General features: G+C 35.5%; 2 protein-coding genes across 2 annotated transcripts; both read left to right on the top strand.

The window, feature by feature from the left end:
* The first annotated feature begins 271 nt into the window (after positions 1–271).
* Positions 272–922, top strand: LOC106077001 (uncharacterized). The gene has a single exon (XM_013237794.2). It carries the CDS (start codon positions 398–400, stop codon positions 920–922), a length of 525 nt encoding a protein of 174 aa, XP_013093248.2. The 5' UTR covers positions 272–397.
* A 441-nt stretch (positions 923–1,363) lies between these two features.
* Positions 1,364–12,473, top strand: LOC129925761 (putative inhibitor of apoptosis). Its single transcript, XM_056026238.1, has 7 exons — positions 1,364–1,445; positions 4,693–4,868; positions 5,054–5,111; positions 8,929–9,108; positions 9,566–9,738; positions 10,576–10,633; positions 12,171–12,473. Exons 1-7 carry the CDS (start codon positions 1,364–1,366, stop codon positions 12,359–12,361), a joined length of 918 nt encoding a protein of 305 aa, XP_055882213.1. The 3' UTR covers positions 12,362–12,473.
* The last annotated feature ends 3,029 nt before the right edge of the window (positions 12,474–15,502 follow it).

The following is a 15,502-nucleotide window of genomic DNA, read 5'->3' as shown; positions in this document are numbered from 1 at the left end:
GGCATTGCCAGACAGATTCAATGTAACCCAGACTTCTCTGGCAGATTTAATTCAAGTGAGAATTACTGGCAATTGAATGTTGATTTACAAAAAAAAACATATTCATAAGTTAAAAATAATTTCCTATAAGGCAGTCATGAAAATAAATCTAGCGACCCTATCAAAAGGCATAGCGTGGACACAATTTACAAATGAAAAATTTCGACTACAAACATTCAACAATTACCCAATTAGTGCTGCCCAATCTGCTTCAGTTTTGGCTTGGGAAGGTTTTGTTTATGTTGGTTCTGGATTAGATGACAAGGTCACGTGTTACAAGTGTTTTGTTTCTAAAAATAATTGGCTGAAAAAGGAAGCTGTGTCAGAAGTTCACAAGAAGATATCTCCAAGCTGTGCTATGGTGACAGGAAGAGGAAGTGACAATATTCCTATCATGGCGGGCACTGCCAACTTTGAGGAGCTATTGAAAGCATTACATAGTATAAGAACAAAAGAAAAGCTTACAAGCACATTAGGCATTGAAAATACTGCAGCACCTTTCGCTACTTTAACTCAAGGGAATATCATCAGGTCACCGTCCTCTGCGCCAACAGTTATAAATGAGGCAGAATCTTCAGTTTCTTCAGCCGCACCAGACACCACCTCACACAACAGTCTATCCACAAGTTCAGACGCAACACCAATCGGGTCTGCGTCAAGTGCATCCTCAGCCAAAGTGGAACAAAACGCAGACTCAAAAAGAAAGTGCCCAACCTACTCAGAACTAGGTATAGTCACAGAGAGGCCCAAACGTCCAGAGTACGCAGTGAAAGGAGAACACTCTAAAACGTTCACCAACTGGCCCAGGTCTCATCACATACAAGCAGACGATCTTGCCGATGCTGAGTTTTATTACGCTGGTAATTTTTTCTTTCAAATGTAAAATTAGAATTATTATTGTAATTTTAGAGATTGGTAAAAAAAATGCTTCCTATTTAAACATTGTAATAGAAATAGCTTATTGCAATTTGAACTTAGTTAATTGATAGAATTTTTTTAAAAATTATTAGATGCAGAAATGCACTTAAGTATTATTTAATCTACATATCAAGAAATAAGAATAATAAAAATAAACCTAATCTTGCTTGTTAATCATGTCGTGTATAAGGGATGGGACCTTTTAGAATCACTGTATACAGATGTAGTCTGTTAGGCCAACAATTCTTAACACTAGTACAATAGTGTTGAGTCTGTAAAAGTTCTTTTATGGTGCTAAGATAGACTGTTTTGTAAGAGTATATTATACAAACTTTAATAATTTAATACGAGCCTCCTACCGCCCCGATTAGGTACCGGCCTAACGGGCATTTGCCCAATCGCCCATATGGCCAGTCAGGTCCTGGCTCGAAGATGTTCAGATTCAGTTGCTAGAAGTCAGGGGGCTTATGGTAAAAGTGAAGTCGCTTGTGAGTGACCAGACCGCGTTAGGAAGCACCCATCGCAAAACAGCAACACCATTTACAAGCTGACGTTTCGCGAACGCCAATAGCGGGACAAAATAGCGCGGACAAAATAGCACCGACAAAATAGCGCGGACAAAGTAGCGCCAACAAAATAGAGCGAGCAAAATAACGCTGACAAAATAGGGCGGACAAAATACCGGCTAAATAGCGCCGACAAAATAATGCGGACAAAATAGCACCGACAAAATAGCGCCGACAAAAAAGCACTGAAAAAATAGCGCCGACAAAATAGAGCAAATAAAATAACGCTAACAAAATAAGGCGGACTAAATAGCGCCGACGAAATAGGGCGGACACTGATTCCATACTGTATCGGCACTTGTCTTGTGGTTTCTGAATTATGTCTAGCCTTGTTAGTGATTTACTTGAGAAATATAATGTGTTATTTGCAAAGCTTATATTAACTCATTTTGTCTGTCTGTCCGTCAAAAAAGTTTGTACACTTTTGTAGTGTAACTGAGTTGTTTATTTTCTGCGTGCTTCCAGCGTGACGAAAGGTCATGTCCAGTGTGTGTGTGTGTGTGTGTTCATAGTAGTTAAGCAACGTCGTGAGATATGTTTGCTTGTTTGCTTGTTGTCTCGTCCACGGTGTAGGCCTACAGCAATCTTGACGAATAAAGCCATGGTATTGGTATTCTAGTCGTTATCATTTCATTCCAACTTTATTTCTCCCACACCCAAATTTCGGTTCTAACTAATTTGCACAATTATTCATCCACATGCCGACACAAGAATCAATTAAAAAAAAAAAAGAACAAACCAATAAGTTAATTAACTATTGGTATTTTAATTGTTTAGATTTTTTATATCTCAAACAAGGGGAAGAAATTTTCCTTTACTAATAAAGCAGTACAAGTTGAGTTAGTCCCCCTATTTGCTTGTAGGAAAACAATGTATAACTATAAATAACTATAAACCTATAAGCAGCTCCCTGGCACAGTGGTAATCGTGGTGAATTGAGTTCGAATCCAGGACGTAGTGTAGTGAGACAAGTGATAGGATCATAGCGTAGTGAGACAACTGATAGGATCATAGCGTAGTAAGACAAGTGATAGGATCATAGTGTAGTGAGACAAGTGATAGGATCATAGTGTACTGAGACAAGTGATAGGATCATAGCGTAGTGAGGCAAGTGATAGGATCATAGTGTAGTGAGACAAGTGATAGGATCATAGTGTAGTGAGGCAAGTGATAGGATCATAGCGTAGTGAGACAACTGATAGGATCATAGCGTAGTGAGACAAGTGATAGGATCATAGTGTAGTGAGACAACTGATAGGGTCATAGCGTAGTAAGACAACTGATAGGATCATAGTGTAGTGAGGCAAGTGATAGGATCATAGTGTAGTGAGACAACTGATAGGATCATAGCGTAGTAAGACAACTGATAGGATCATAGTGTAGTGAGGCAAGTGATAGGATCATAGCGTAGTGAGGCAAGTGGTAGGATCATAGCGTAGTGAGGCAAGTGATAGGATCGTAGCGTAGTGAGGCAAGTGATAGGATCATAGCGTAGTGAGGCAAGTGATAGGATCATAGCGTAGTGAGACAAGTGATAGGATCATAGCGTAGTGAGACAAGTGATAGGATCATAGTGTAGTGAGACAACTGATAGGATCATAGTGTAGTGAGACAACTGATAGGATCATAGCGTAGTAAGACAAGTGATAGGATCATAGCGTAGTGAGACAAGTGATAGGATCATAGTGTAGTGAGGCAAGTGATAGGATCATAGCGTAGTGAGACAACTGATAGGATCATAGCGTAGTAAGACAACTGATAGGATCATAGTGTAGTGAGGCAAGTGATAGGATCATAGCGTAGTGAGGCAAGTGATAGGATCATATCGTAGTGAGGCAAGTGATAGGATCATAGCGTAGTGAGGCAAGTGATAGGATCATAGCGTAGTGAGGCAAGTGATAGGATCATAGCGTAGTGAGACAAGTGATAGGATCATAGCGTAGTGAGACAAGTGATAGGATCATAGTGTAGTGAGACAACTGATAGGATCATAGTGTAGTGAGACAGCTGATAGGATCATAGCGTAGTAAGACAAGTGATAGGATCATAGTGTAGTGAGACAACTGATAGGATCATAGTGTAGTGAGACAGCTGATAGGATCATAGCGTAGTAAGACAAGTGATAGGATCATAGCGTAGTGAGACAAGTGATAGGATCATAGTGTAGTGAGGCAAGTGATAGGATCATAGCGTAGTGAGACAACTGATAGGATCATAGCGTAGTGAGACAAGTGATAGGATCATAGCGTAGTGAGACAAGTGATAGGATCATAGCGTAGTGAGACAAGTGATAGGATCATAGCGTAGTGAGACAAGTGATAGGATCATAGCGTAGTGAGACAAGTGATAGGATCATAGCGTAGTGAGACAACTGATGGGATCATAGCGTAGTGAGAAAGTGATAGGATCATAGCGTAGTGAGACAAGTGATAGGATCATAGCTTAGTGAGACAAGTGATAGGATCATAGTGTAGTGAGACAAGTGATAGGATCATAGTGTAGTGAGACAAGTGATAGGATCATAGCGTAGTGAGGCAAGTGATAGGATCATAGCGTAGTGAGACAAGTGATAGGATCATAGTGTAGTGAGACAAGTGATAGGATCATAGCTTAGTGAGACAAGTGATAGGATCATAGCGTAGTGAGACAAGTGATAGGATCATAGTGTAGTGAGACAAGTGATAGGATCATAGTGTAGTGAGACAAGTGATAGGATCATAGCGTAGTGAGACAAGTGATAGGATCATAGTGTAGTGAGACAACTGGTAAATGGAAAATGTTTTACATGTTTCGGATGTTCCTTCAGAGTTGAAGATAATTACTTCCTAGTCCAAACCTCCCGCAGGACGACGGGGGATGGGAGCGGGCAGGGTTTGAACCCGGGACCATCGATAAATCTGAACGACAGTCCAGCGTGCAAACCGCACGACCAGGCAGCCATCATGGGATCATAGTGTAGTGAGAAAGTGATAGGATCATAGCTTAGTGAGACAAGTGATAGGATCATAGAGTAGTGAGAAAGCTAAAAGCATGAAAAAAAAATAAAAAAAAATAGTAACATTTTTTCTAATTGAACAGTCATCAGACAGGCTGCTCAGATCTTTACAAATTTATTTATATGACAGATTTAAACTAATTAATCCAACTACAATTTTTGTTTAAAAAAAAGCGTACGGAGACTGTGCCCTGTGTTTCTTCTGTGGTGGTGGATTAAGAAACTGGGAAGATGAAGATGACGTCTGGGTAGAACATGCCAGGTGGTTCCCCAAGTGTGCCTTCATCAGACAATTCATGGGACAGAATTTCGTTGACACAGTGCAAGAGCTTAACAAAACCAAGGACAAGGTAGGACTTAAGCAACATAATGATTACTTGTCCTCTTTGCTTAAAAGAGGAATTTTTTAAAATTTATTTTGTCTATTTTACTGTTATCATTGTTCGAAATTAGGTTTCCCTTGATTATAAATTAGAAAGATGAATGCAACTTTTTGTTATCTATTTTATTGCATATTCCATTCTTTTACTTAAAGATTTCTTTTCAAATGGTTATTGTGACAATGGGCGGGTCCCCTGCTGCTTTTCAACCAGGTAAGTTTTCATAAACACTAATTAACTTTATACTTTTATATGTAAGGCTAGAGCCCAAAGTCTACCAAAATCGCAAACTGGTAGGCCATTTCGCGGAATGGCAAATATCACTTCATTACGATCTACCATGTATAAAATTGTTATATGCTTTTCTTCCCCCTCCTCAGAAGCAGGCAAATATAATACTTTCTTTGTACTTCACTTTAAATTTGTGTTTACTATCAGCAGTTAGACCCCTTAATCGATTAACTGCTTTTTTTTTTTTCAAGGATTGCTGTTACATATGTGTATATCTAGGTATCAATAGTAAACAAAATACGTATTTTAGGTATCAGTAAAAACGCTTTTCACAAAAAGTTTAGGATCCCTACTGGGGGAGGGGGTCGCAGCACAGACTAATTTTGACGTTTGAGTTAAAAGCATTGACATTGAAGATCAACATTACATTTTTGTTTTTATCTGTAAATATTTACACATGTATCACCTTTTCTTTTTCCTTTTTTTTTTTTTTGGTTGTTGTTTTTTGCTATTGAATACTTCCACATTTTGTTGAATCGAACAGTTTTTGTTGTCTCGGACAACGACCTTTGCCCTTTCTTTGAATCCAAATCTTAAGGAATTATCACAGAAGAACTGCTTTAAATGATGATGCTTGTGGTGTTGTACCATTTGTTCATCAACGCCTAAGTAGCAGACCGGTAGTGCTGTATGCGCTTTGGAAAGAGGTCCCGAGTTCGAATCCCCTTTTCTATTTTTCCATGCCTTCTCGGTGAGGTTTGGGATATTAATTTTCCTTTTTGCAGGAAAGAAAAAGAAGTATTAAAACAAATAAAAATTTATTTAAAAAAAAAAACCACTTTCCGAATCGCAGAAGCTTGGGGAATCTTGAAGTGTTTATGCAGTACATTTGTAGAGAAAATTACTTAATCAAATGAGGATCAAGGCAGTTAAAGGGTTAATTTTAAATGTTCTAAGTTCCATGCGACCAGGGCCGGTCCTACAGATTGCGGGGCCCTATGCGAAACGGATAGCGCGGGGCCTATTCTGGGTTGTGATAAGGATAATAAGTGAAAATTAAGATTTTGTATTAGAAAATAAATTCGTCTTTACATTTTATTCATTCTTTACTAAGTACAAAATCACTGTTAAATTAACATTACGAGCCATCTACAGTAGATAGTAGTTTTCCAACAAAAGCTGATAAACATTAAGATCTGCCTTTTAGATTTACTATCGACTCGCAAAATATCGCTTTTGTTTTTTTTTTTAGAGGTCGAGATAGATTTAGATCTATATTTGTATACCAGTGACTATTAAAGTAAATTAAGTATTTGAACTTCTTGTTTTGGTTATAATTCGGCTTACTATTACATTTTTATTAAATGAAAGCTGACAATACCGTTTTTTTTTATCGCGAGTAGGATTGGCGTTTTCCATATTGAATGACACCCCGAAATGACATTTTTTTCTATTTTAAGTAGTTTTGCATCAGTTTTCAGAAGATTTTATAATTTCAGGAGATTTTCATGACTTTTTCTTATATTTTATAATTTCAGGACAATTCCAGGAACCCTTTAATAATAAGTTAAAATGGTTTAATTAAATAATTTAAACCTAGAATTTGCATCGCGAGGGGCCTATGAAAGTGCGGGGCACACTGCGGCCGCATAGGTTGCAGTGGCCTAAGACCGGCCCTGCATGCGACAATCCAAGCAACAGTGTTATAGTTTACTTAAGACGCAATAAGACTTTACTTATGACGCAATAAGACTTTTCTTTTGACGCAATAAGACTTTAACTTATGACGCAATAAGACTTTTCTTTTGACTTTACTTATGTCGCAATAAAACTTACTGCTAGAAATCTACTTAGCTTGAGTCAGACAGAAAGAATCCAAGAAAATTATCCTTGATGCTAAAATAAGCCAAAATGAAGAACGTCAATTTAAAAGACTTAGCTTTATTGCTCTTATTATAGATGTCCAGGTCTCTTCCTGCATACTCCAATAAGAAAACGTCTTTGTCACATGTAAATTATAAGTGAGTCTGGTGTGAATGTACACTTTGGTTTCTGTCACCGTTGTTATTTTTGATATTATAAATGTCACTGTGGTTATTTTAGATATTATGAATGTGGCTGTAGTTATGTTTGATGCTGTGCTACTATTGTCGGTTTATCAATGTAGGCGTGGTGGTGACATTGGGTTCATGTTATAAACCACAGAATAATGAAATGACGCTGGATGTAGCAGACACAAATAAGTTTAATATAACATCACAAGGTGAATACGATATACAATTCGACCCAGGAATGGTCAGTATTAATCCAACAGAAATATCACCAATATAACAACTTAGTAACTATTTTATAACCAACTACTTTAAACATCTAACTCTACTGCTTATATATTAAGTGACTCTATCAAGTGCTTGCTGCAAGATTTCCATGTTGACTGACTGCCTTTAACTCTCTGGTTCACCTAAGGTCAAAATTGTTCACCCTAGGGCAACATGAGTTGTGAATAAGATTCACAATATTGAATTAACATTTACAATATAGAATTAGGGTTTCTACACTATGGCACCAGCTTTGAGGTGGTGACAGTTTCTTATAGTTAAAATGTTTTTTGTTTGGTGTAATGCACAAATTGTAAGACAAATTTCCATACGGACAATAAAGATTATTATTATTATGTTAGAAATGAACGAGTAGTCATTCTCTGACGCTGCCAGGGTCGAGTTTCGCTAAAGAGAAACAAAATTCATCGTAGTCCCTTTAACAGTTTCCACTGAGAAATTTTCTGGTGATGTGGCAGGTCTGCAGCAGTACCGCCCTCTGACAGGCAACGAAGATGTTCCTAGGAATGTTAAGGGCCTTGAAGGTGTCTGTGAGGTCAGTTGTTATTATCCCCTCGGTTGATATAACAATGGGGTATATTGTTATTTTGGACAATTTCCATAGACGCTTAATCTCCAAGCCTAGGTTCCCATATTTTCTTTGTTTTTCTATCTCAGTTTTTCTTAAATTATGAGACAGTGGTACGGCGATATCGATAATGGTAGCGGTTTTTTCTTTTTTATCGATGAACAGCAGATCCGGGCGATTGAAATCTACCGTTTTGTCGGTCAGAATAGGCCTATCCCAGTACAGCAGATGTTCAGTAGACTCGAGAACCTCTTGCGGAGAGTATTTATAATAAGGGGGAGTGTCCTTACCGATCAATTTGTACGTCAAAGCCAGGTGTTGGTGTATTAACTTTGCAACTTGGTTATGGCGACCTAGGTAGGCTGATTCTGATAGGGCTGGACATCCTGCCATAATGTGTTCAATCGACTCGCCCACATTTCCACATTTTCGGCATTTGTCGACAACATTGAGTTTCAGGATATGCTTCTCGTAATTTTTTGTCCTGATTACTCTGTCCTGTATTGCTGTAACAAAGCCTTCTGTTTCAGGGTAGAGATGACCTGCTTTGAGCCATTATTATTATTATTATTATTATTATATTGTAAAAAAAATACTTTATATAGTAATCAGATCGTGCAGATTTTCCGTAAGAAGGAAAAAAAAAGTTTGGCGAAATTTAGAAATTAGTTACAATCTCAATGCAAAAGCCTGTCACAAGTCTAATATGTAATTTAATCGTTTTATCTTAATGCGAAACAGAATATTGAATCCATATAACGCTATAAGTTGCACTTGTGTTTAATTTTCGGACTCAAAGACAAGCCTTATTCAAAGTTGTATAAAGGAAGTATTGTTGTTTTTTGTTTTTTTTTAAGTACTTTTAATGTTTTTCTTGTCTCGAATATTAAAGCCTCAAAAAGCAACAAGGATGATAAAGGCCCAACCAGCTTAGAATCAGGTATTATCACAGATAGACCCAGACGACCAGAATATGCTTTAAAAACTGAAAGAATAAAATCTTTTTCTGATTGGCCAAGGTCACATCATAGTCAAGTGGACGACCTTGCAGACGCCGGATTTTATAGCGCAGGTAAATAAATAGCACATGTAAAATTTAGTTTTTATATAACTCTCATTGACACCAAAAATATTAACATTGATATTATTACACATCTAAATTTTGTGGAGTTCAAACATCTAAATGCCTTTCTAGCTATATTACATTTCTAAGTTACCACTGACTAACTAATTGATTAAGAGAGCTCTTAAACTGTCGTGTGGATTCGTAAAAAAATTTCGAACACGGTTTCCTTTTACCATCTAGGTGCTCAGTAAGAATCGGTTTGTACAGATCGACTGGGAAAATTCGCTAAGAACCTCAAGCTTTCTGTCAAAACTTTGTATTGATAAGACAAACCATCGAAATACACATGATCCTTTGATTTGGGTTTTTAGATTTCGTAATTAAAATTGTACTTCTTATTGTCAATTAATTTTATCGGATAAAAATATAAATATTTGCAATTTTCGTAATATAATTGGTATAGGTCTGGATAGTGTGAGCTGCTACTGTTGTGGTGGAACTCTAGGCAATTGTAAAAGTCGGAAATGTTTTTTGGTGGAGCATGCCAGATTGTTTCCTAGATGTGCTTATCTTAGACTACACGTGGGACAAGACTTTATTGATACTGTACTTAAACTGTCAAAAGCCCAAAACAAGGTTAATATTAATTCAATATTTTTTTTATAAAGAAGAATGTTAACTTATTTATAGTTCCTTTATTGAAGTCTGAGCTTCATGACAGAACCTGGGTGGGTAGGTGGGTAAGTTTTTACTTATGACGCAATAAGACTAGTTAGGGGAACTAGTTAGGCCAGGTTCACATCTAACTTTGCATTCACTTTCACCTATCCTTTAATCTGCTGGACCGTTGGGGCACTACACAGGATATGTCAACCTTCTTTCTCCATTCTTATTTCTTATTTTTCTTTGATATAATTTCATTCGTATGTTCTTTCTGAAAATATTGAAGCCTGCCTGGGTGGACCACTTCGGGGGCCGAATTTGAGTTTGTGTTTCCACACAAACTGTCTTTGTAACCTTGTTATTTAATATTGTAGCTTAGTAACTGCTAGAATATTATATATTAATAAAATTGTAACATTTAAGATTGCGGAATAGCAGCTATGTGTATTACACATCAAATAATTGACTTTACGAGGGATGGGAGGTATGTCACACTCTTTTACAGACATCTCAAGGTTGTTCTGAATTCTAGAACAGTTTGGCTGTGCTCAAATTACATCACAGGCCAATGCGATACACGATAGGAAAATATTTCAATGTTCTCATTGTGGAATAGTATATTTTAATATAGGTCGAGTTAAAAAGCGGAGGACTTACTACGTTAGAAAGGTAGATGTAGATTTGCTAGTTTAAAGTGAAAATTTGGTTAGCTTATTGATCATTATTTTTGTATCATACATCTACTTTATACATGAGCTGTATGTATTTTTCGTGTTTTAATTTAATAAATAATACCTTTTTTTTTTTCAGATCATACTTAAAGATGTCAGGGATCAAATGGAAAGTTCTGGTATTCTTTCCCATTTTAGTAAGTTCCAAATGCTATTTTCATGTTATATAACCCTTAACATACTTCCGATCCCAGAGGTTCATTCTTTGTTTATCTAAGGGGAAAAAACTGCACATGTGTAGTAATATATCTCAATACTGTATGACATATTTCCTATTTTTCGCTATCAAACACAATTTTACTTAAAGTTTATTTGGATTAGATTTGTCCTAGTAAATGGAACAAATAATGTGCCTTTAACTTTGTGTCTTTCTGATTATTTTATTAAGTTTGTATTTTGTATTGGAAGATTATCTTATCTTATCTTATATAATACAGACGTTACTTGAAAAAAAGAAGATGATTACGTCCTACGCGTCATGCATTCAGTCATGCATATTAACCAATGACTTAAATTCTGCCAAGTCACTGGTTTTCCTGGTTTATTGATTATGGTTCAGTGTTTTATGTATCATTGCTACTTTACATTTAAATCTTTTATCCTAAAGGTTTTCTAAATTTAATGCTTTTACCAAAGGTGTTACTCTAGTCAAATGTAAATATTTGTTTTGTTATGAATCTCACTTTACAATTTCGTGTCTGTTCCAGTTTCTTAATGTTTTCTTGAGCGGTCCCAAGCTGTGGATGCTTATTCTAATATTGGCCTAACTAAAGTTAAAATTCATTTTAAAACATTACTTTATAGTTCCTCTATTTCTGCGCTTAAATATTCTAAGCAAGAAAAACTTTAAAAAAAAAAAAGACTTTTTTAACAAAGCCTACATATATAGTAGATATATCAATAAGTTTTAATCAGTTATGTAATTAAATTTGTAATAGATCTAAACTTTAGACCAGCAACAATAATCTTTGCGATCAATAATATTTTTACCAATTGTTTTTGTTTAGCGCTGTTTCATGTTTCTAGCTTTCTCAATACGCTATGATGCTATCACTTGTCTGGACAATTTGTGAAAATAGCAGGGGCGATGGAAGAAAGAAAAGGATATTTGAGTGGATTTCACCGTTATTGGTTTTGAAAATCATTTACAAAAAAAAAAGATATATAAAAAATAGGAAGAACGACCTGAATTCGAATTCATGTCTCACACCTCCCCAGGCAGAGGGGCTAACCATTCTGCTAGTGAGATACCTATGACTGAAGAAGATTGTTTAGTTATGTATAGTTTTGTTACAATTTAGAGCGGCGACTTAAAATGGGGACTAATTCAGCTTATACCACCACTTGAGTCAACTACGATTTCTTTTCCTTGTTCGAGACACCAAGCAAAATAATTAAGTACCAATAGTTTAACGAATTAATTAGTTTTTTTCTTAAAAGAAATAATTGTGCAAAATATCTACTTGATCCGAGTTTTGGTGTCAGAGAAACTTTTTACCCGACAGACAGATTGAATTGCTATAATTTTCTTATTAAAGTCTACTACATTTATTTCATTATATCTCAACTTGACTTTGTCTATATAATTAAAGTTATACTTTATTATTGTTCGCAAAGAACCCTTACTGTTCTTTCAAATACTAAATCACTTTTAATAAAACTCCTTCTTATCAGAAACTTCCAGGGAATGGAGCAAAGAGCTGCTACAGAAGATGACGTGCAAGATCTGTCATGACAAGGATGTTGAAGTAGCGTTTCTGCCATGTGGTCATCTTGTGTCCTGTGCCGAATGTGCATTAGTTTCAAGAGACTGTCCAGTTTGTAGGAAGGCAATCAGAGGGCTGGTACGAGCCTTTATTTCTTGACAAAAAAACAAACAAACTCTGCACCTCTGTTGATTATAAATGCAAAACTTGTGACCGTCCAGATATATCTTTTTCCTTTTAGTTTTATTCAAATCTTCATTAAGATCAAGACAACCAAATTGCAACTGCAAATATATACACATCTATACCATGCATGGACCCCCGCAGGTTTTTATGCAGGGGGATGCAATTTGCCACTTATGGCTCAAAGTCGTAGCTTCAACTTTTTTTACTACTGAGAATATTAAAGAAAAAAACTGGATAGATAGATAGATAGATAAATAGATAGATAGAACGAAGATAGATAGATACTTGCAACTTGGAAAAATACAATAGCTAACTATGTATGTCTTTTCATTCACATTTGTACTGTATTATAAATTACACCAAGCGTTAGCAATTTCCGAAACTATTTTTATTAGTTTTAGCGTCCCGTAAGGGGAAAAAGCCGCTATTAGGTCTGTGCAAAATGTCTGTCTGTCCGTCTGTCACTATCAGATCTCGAAAACAAGAAGAGATATGAAAATATTATTTCACCATTAAATGCGGCTTTAAAAGTTTAGGTGCAACGGCTACTCTGGTTTTCTAAAAGCAAACCGTTTAATTTTTAAAATTAATTATGCAAGCGATTTTTTCATAAAAATACACCAATTCTAAAACAATTACGTAAATGTAAGGGAAGCAATGTTAAATTCATGCTAACAAAGGTGGTCAAATTTTGTGTATTTTCAGTATTACTAAGTCAAATATATTTATAAAAAGCACAAGAAATGTTTGCAACAAATATAAATAATATTTAAAGGTGTTTTTTCTGGTCAACTAGCTGCTAAAATTAAAAGAAAACATTTCTGTTTGTTTATAAAGGCTAATGATGCACTCTGTATGTAAATATCACGCACATTTTTTAAAATGGACTTTTTATGCAGCGACTTTCGTGCAGTAGCGTAACGTTGCAATATGGCAACCAAAACTAATTCCTTAAAATTTTTTAAAAATCAGATTTTATTTATTTTTTGTTTAGTGCCCCCATCCGAATAAAAAGGGCTTATTTTGTGCGTTTTGTCTGTTGGTCGGTCTGTCCATCACGATTAGATTAACAAATAACAATAAAGGCTATTGTAAATATGATTTAACCTTTAATTTTTCATTTATGAATATTGCAATAGTTTTAAGTATCTATAATAGATTGTTCCGGATGATTTGTGAAAAACAAATCAATGCCAGCGAATATTTGTTTGCTCTTCTAACTTATATTAGATTTTATTTCCATGCTTAAACGTTGCAATAAACACATGATCTTTAATACATTGTTCCGGTTTTTTAATGTAAATATCATATAAATGCTAAATAAAATATCTATACTGATTTATATTTCATTAACTATAATGTTGTTCCGGATATTGTTTTATAAAAAATAAATTATGTTAAATGATTGTTTGAAATCGAATAATTGACTAATCTTACACTTATATTCTTTGACACTACGACACTATAATTTATTTATCAATATCAATTGTTCCGAATTTTTAACTTATAACAAATTTAAGTCTAATGACTTTTTTTTTTTAGATATAGACAAAAAAAAAATAGGTTGGTCAGGATTTTAAAATAAAAAAAAAAATTACTAGAAACGATTATTGAAAATCACTTTTTAGACTTACTTTACAGTTAATTTTCTTGCCGAAACATAATAAAAGTTGTTTAATCGGTAATGAATATTCCGGATTTTGTTTCGAAAAAGAAATCGACCTGCATTACCTGAATTTTCTTACAAATCGTCGCCAAAAATTTTATATGAAAAATCTAATAACTAATAAATGTTTGAAATCCCTCTTTTAATAAATAAAACAAATAATTTTTTTCAATTACGAAAATTGGTTGTTCCGGATTTTTGTATGAAAAATAGTTTAACTCTATTTATGTAAAATCGCACTTCTCTCTTACACTACACTAAACTTACTAGCTAAAACGTTAGAAAATCTAATTATCATTAATATTATTGTTACAAATGAACAGTGATAGGTAGAGGTCAACGTATGACCCCGGCGAGATAACACAGCAGCGGGTGTTCTCTGGAATGTACATGTATCAACAAAGACAGGATGTGACGTGTCCTTACGTGTTATTCCAGAAGGTACTAGCAATGTCCAGTGACAGATAGAGGTCACAACTTGTTACCCCGGCAAGATGACACTGCAGCCGATGTTTTCTGGAACCTACATGTATAAATAAAGACAGGATGTGACGTTTCCTCACGTGTTATTCCAGAAGATACTAGCAGTGTTTGTGCAACTTTGGAGGATCGATTAGTGACTCTATATAAGCCAGAGAGTTAATGTGAAAGTCATTCGTGAGTGAGTCGCATGGAGTCGTAGGTAGATTCGTCGGTACAGTCTTCGTTACTGTTGTCTACTGTGCGAGACAGTGGAAGAGAAATGTGTACGACTCGATGCAAGTTAACTAGGGTAGAGTTAACTGGAGTGGACTACTGTCGTTAAAGTCTATAAAGCGAACTACAGTGGACTTGAGCCGTTACAGTCGATACAGTCTATATAAGACGTGTACGGCTCTGATTCGGTAGACTTGAGTACGACTTGGTTCAGCTTTGGGAGACCTGGAGCGACACTGGGAAGTGTGTCGTTGGTCTGCTCTGTGGAATACGGCTCGATGCAAGTTGAGAAGAGATGAATTGCAACGAAGTGAAGAGATGAATTGCAACGAAGTGAAGAGATGAATTGCAACGAAGTATAGTTAACTGTAATTATATAATATTGTACAGTCTTCTACGCTACATGTTACAGTGACAATTGTTAGAGTTAATAGTCAATAAAGTTATATGAAGCTGAAAGTTCACGATTTTAAGGAAAACAACTTCCTAACACCAAAGTATGGTTTGAAAATCTCTCCATAAGGCTATGGTACATCTAATTTTCATAACAGACCATCCCACAAATTTAATTAACGGTATTTGATTAATATGGAATTCTTATTTTCTCTCCCTCTAAATATATAAATATCCGGAACAATCTATTATAGAGACTTAAAATTTATGCGATGTTTCGGAAGGGAAATTAAATTTTAATCAGATTTTCAATCGCTTTTAGTCTTTATTTTTCTCGCTCTTAACATGACGGACTGATA

The sequence above is a fragment of the Biomphalaria glabrata genome, chromosome 4, assembly GCF_947242115.1.
Source record: "Biomphalaria glabrata chromosome 4, xgBioGlab47.1, whole genome shotgun sequence".
NCBI lineage: Eukaryota > Metazoa > Mollusca > Gastropoda > Planorbidae > Biomphalaria > Biomphalaria glabrata.
The sequence above is the reverse complement of the archived record's forward strand: the minus strand, read 5'-3'. Positions and strand labels throughout refer to the sequence as shown.

Bases quoted from the DNA above. Each gene is read 5' to 3' on its own strand.
- LOC106077001 (XM_013237794.2), top strand. From the start codon at position 398: ATGGTGACAGGAAGAGGAAGTGACAATATTCCTATCATGGCGGGCACT.
- LOC129925761 (XM_056026238.1), top strand. From the start codon at position 1,364: ATGGCCAGTCAGGTCCTGGCTCGAAGATGTTCAGATTCAGTTGCTAGA. The intron at 4,869-5,053 runs GTAGGACTTAAG...TTTTACTTAAAG, and splicing joins TTAACAAAACCAAGGACAAG to ATTTCTTTTCAAATGGTTAT. The intron at 9,109-9,565 runs GTAAATAAATAG...TAATTGGTATAG, and splicing joins CGCCGGATTTTATAGCGCAG to GTCTGGATAGTGTGAGCTGC.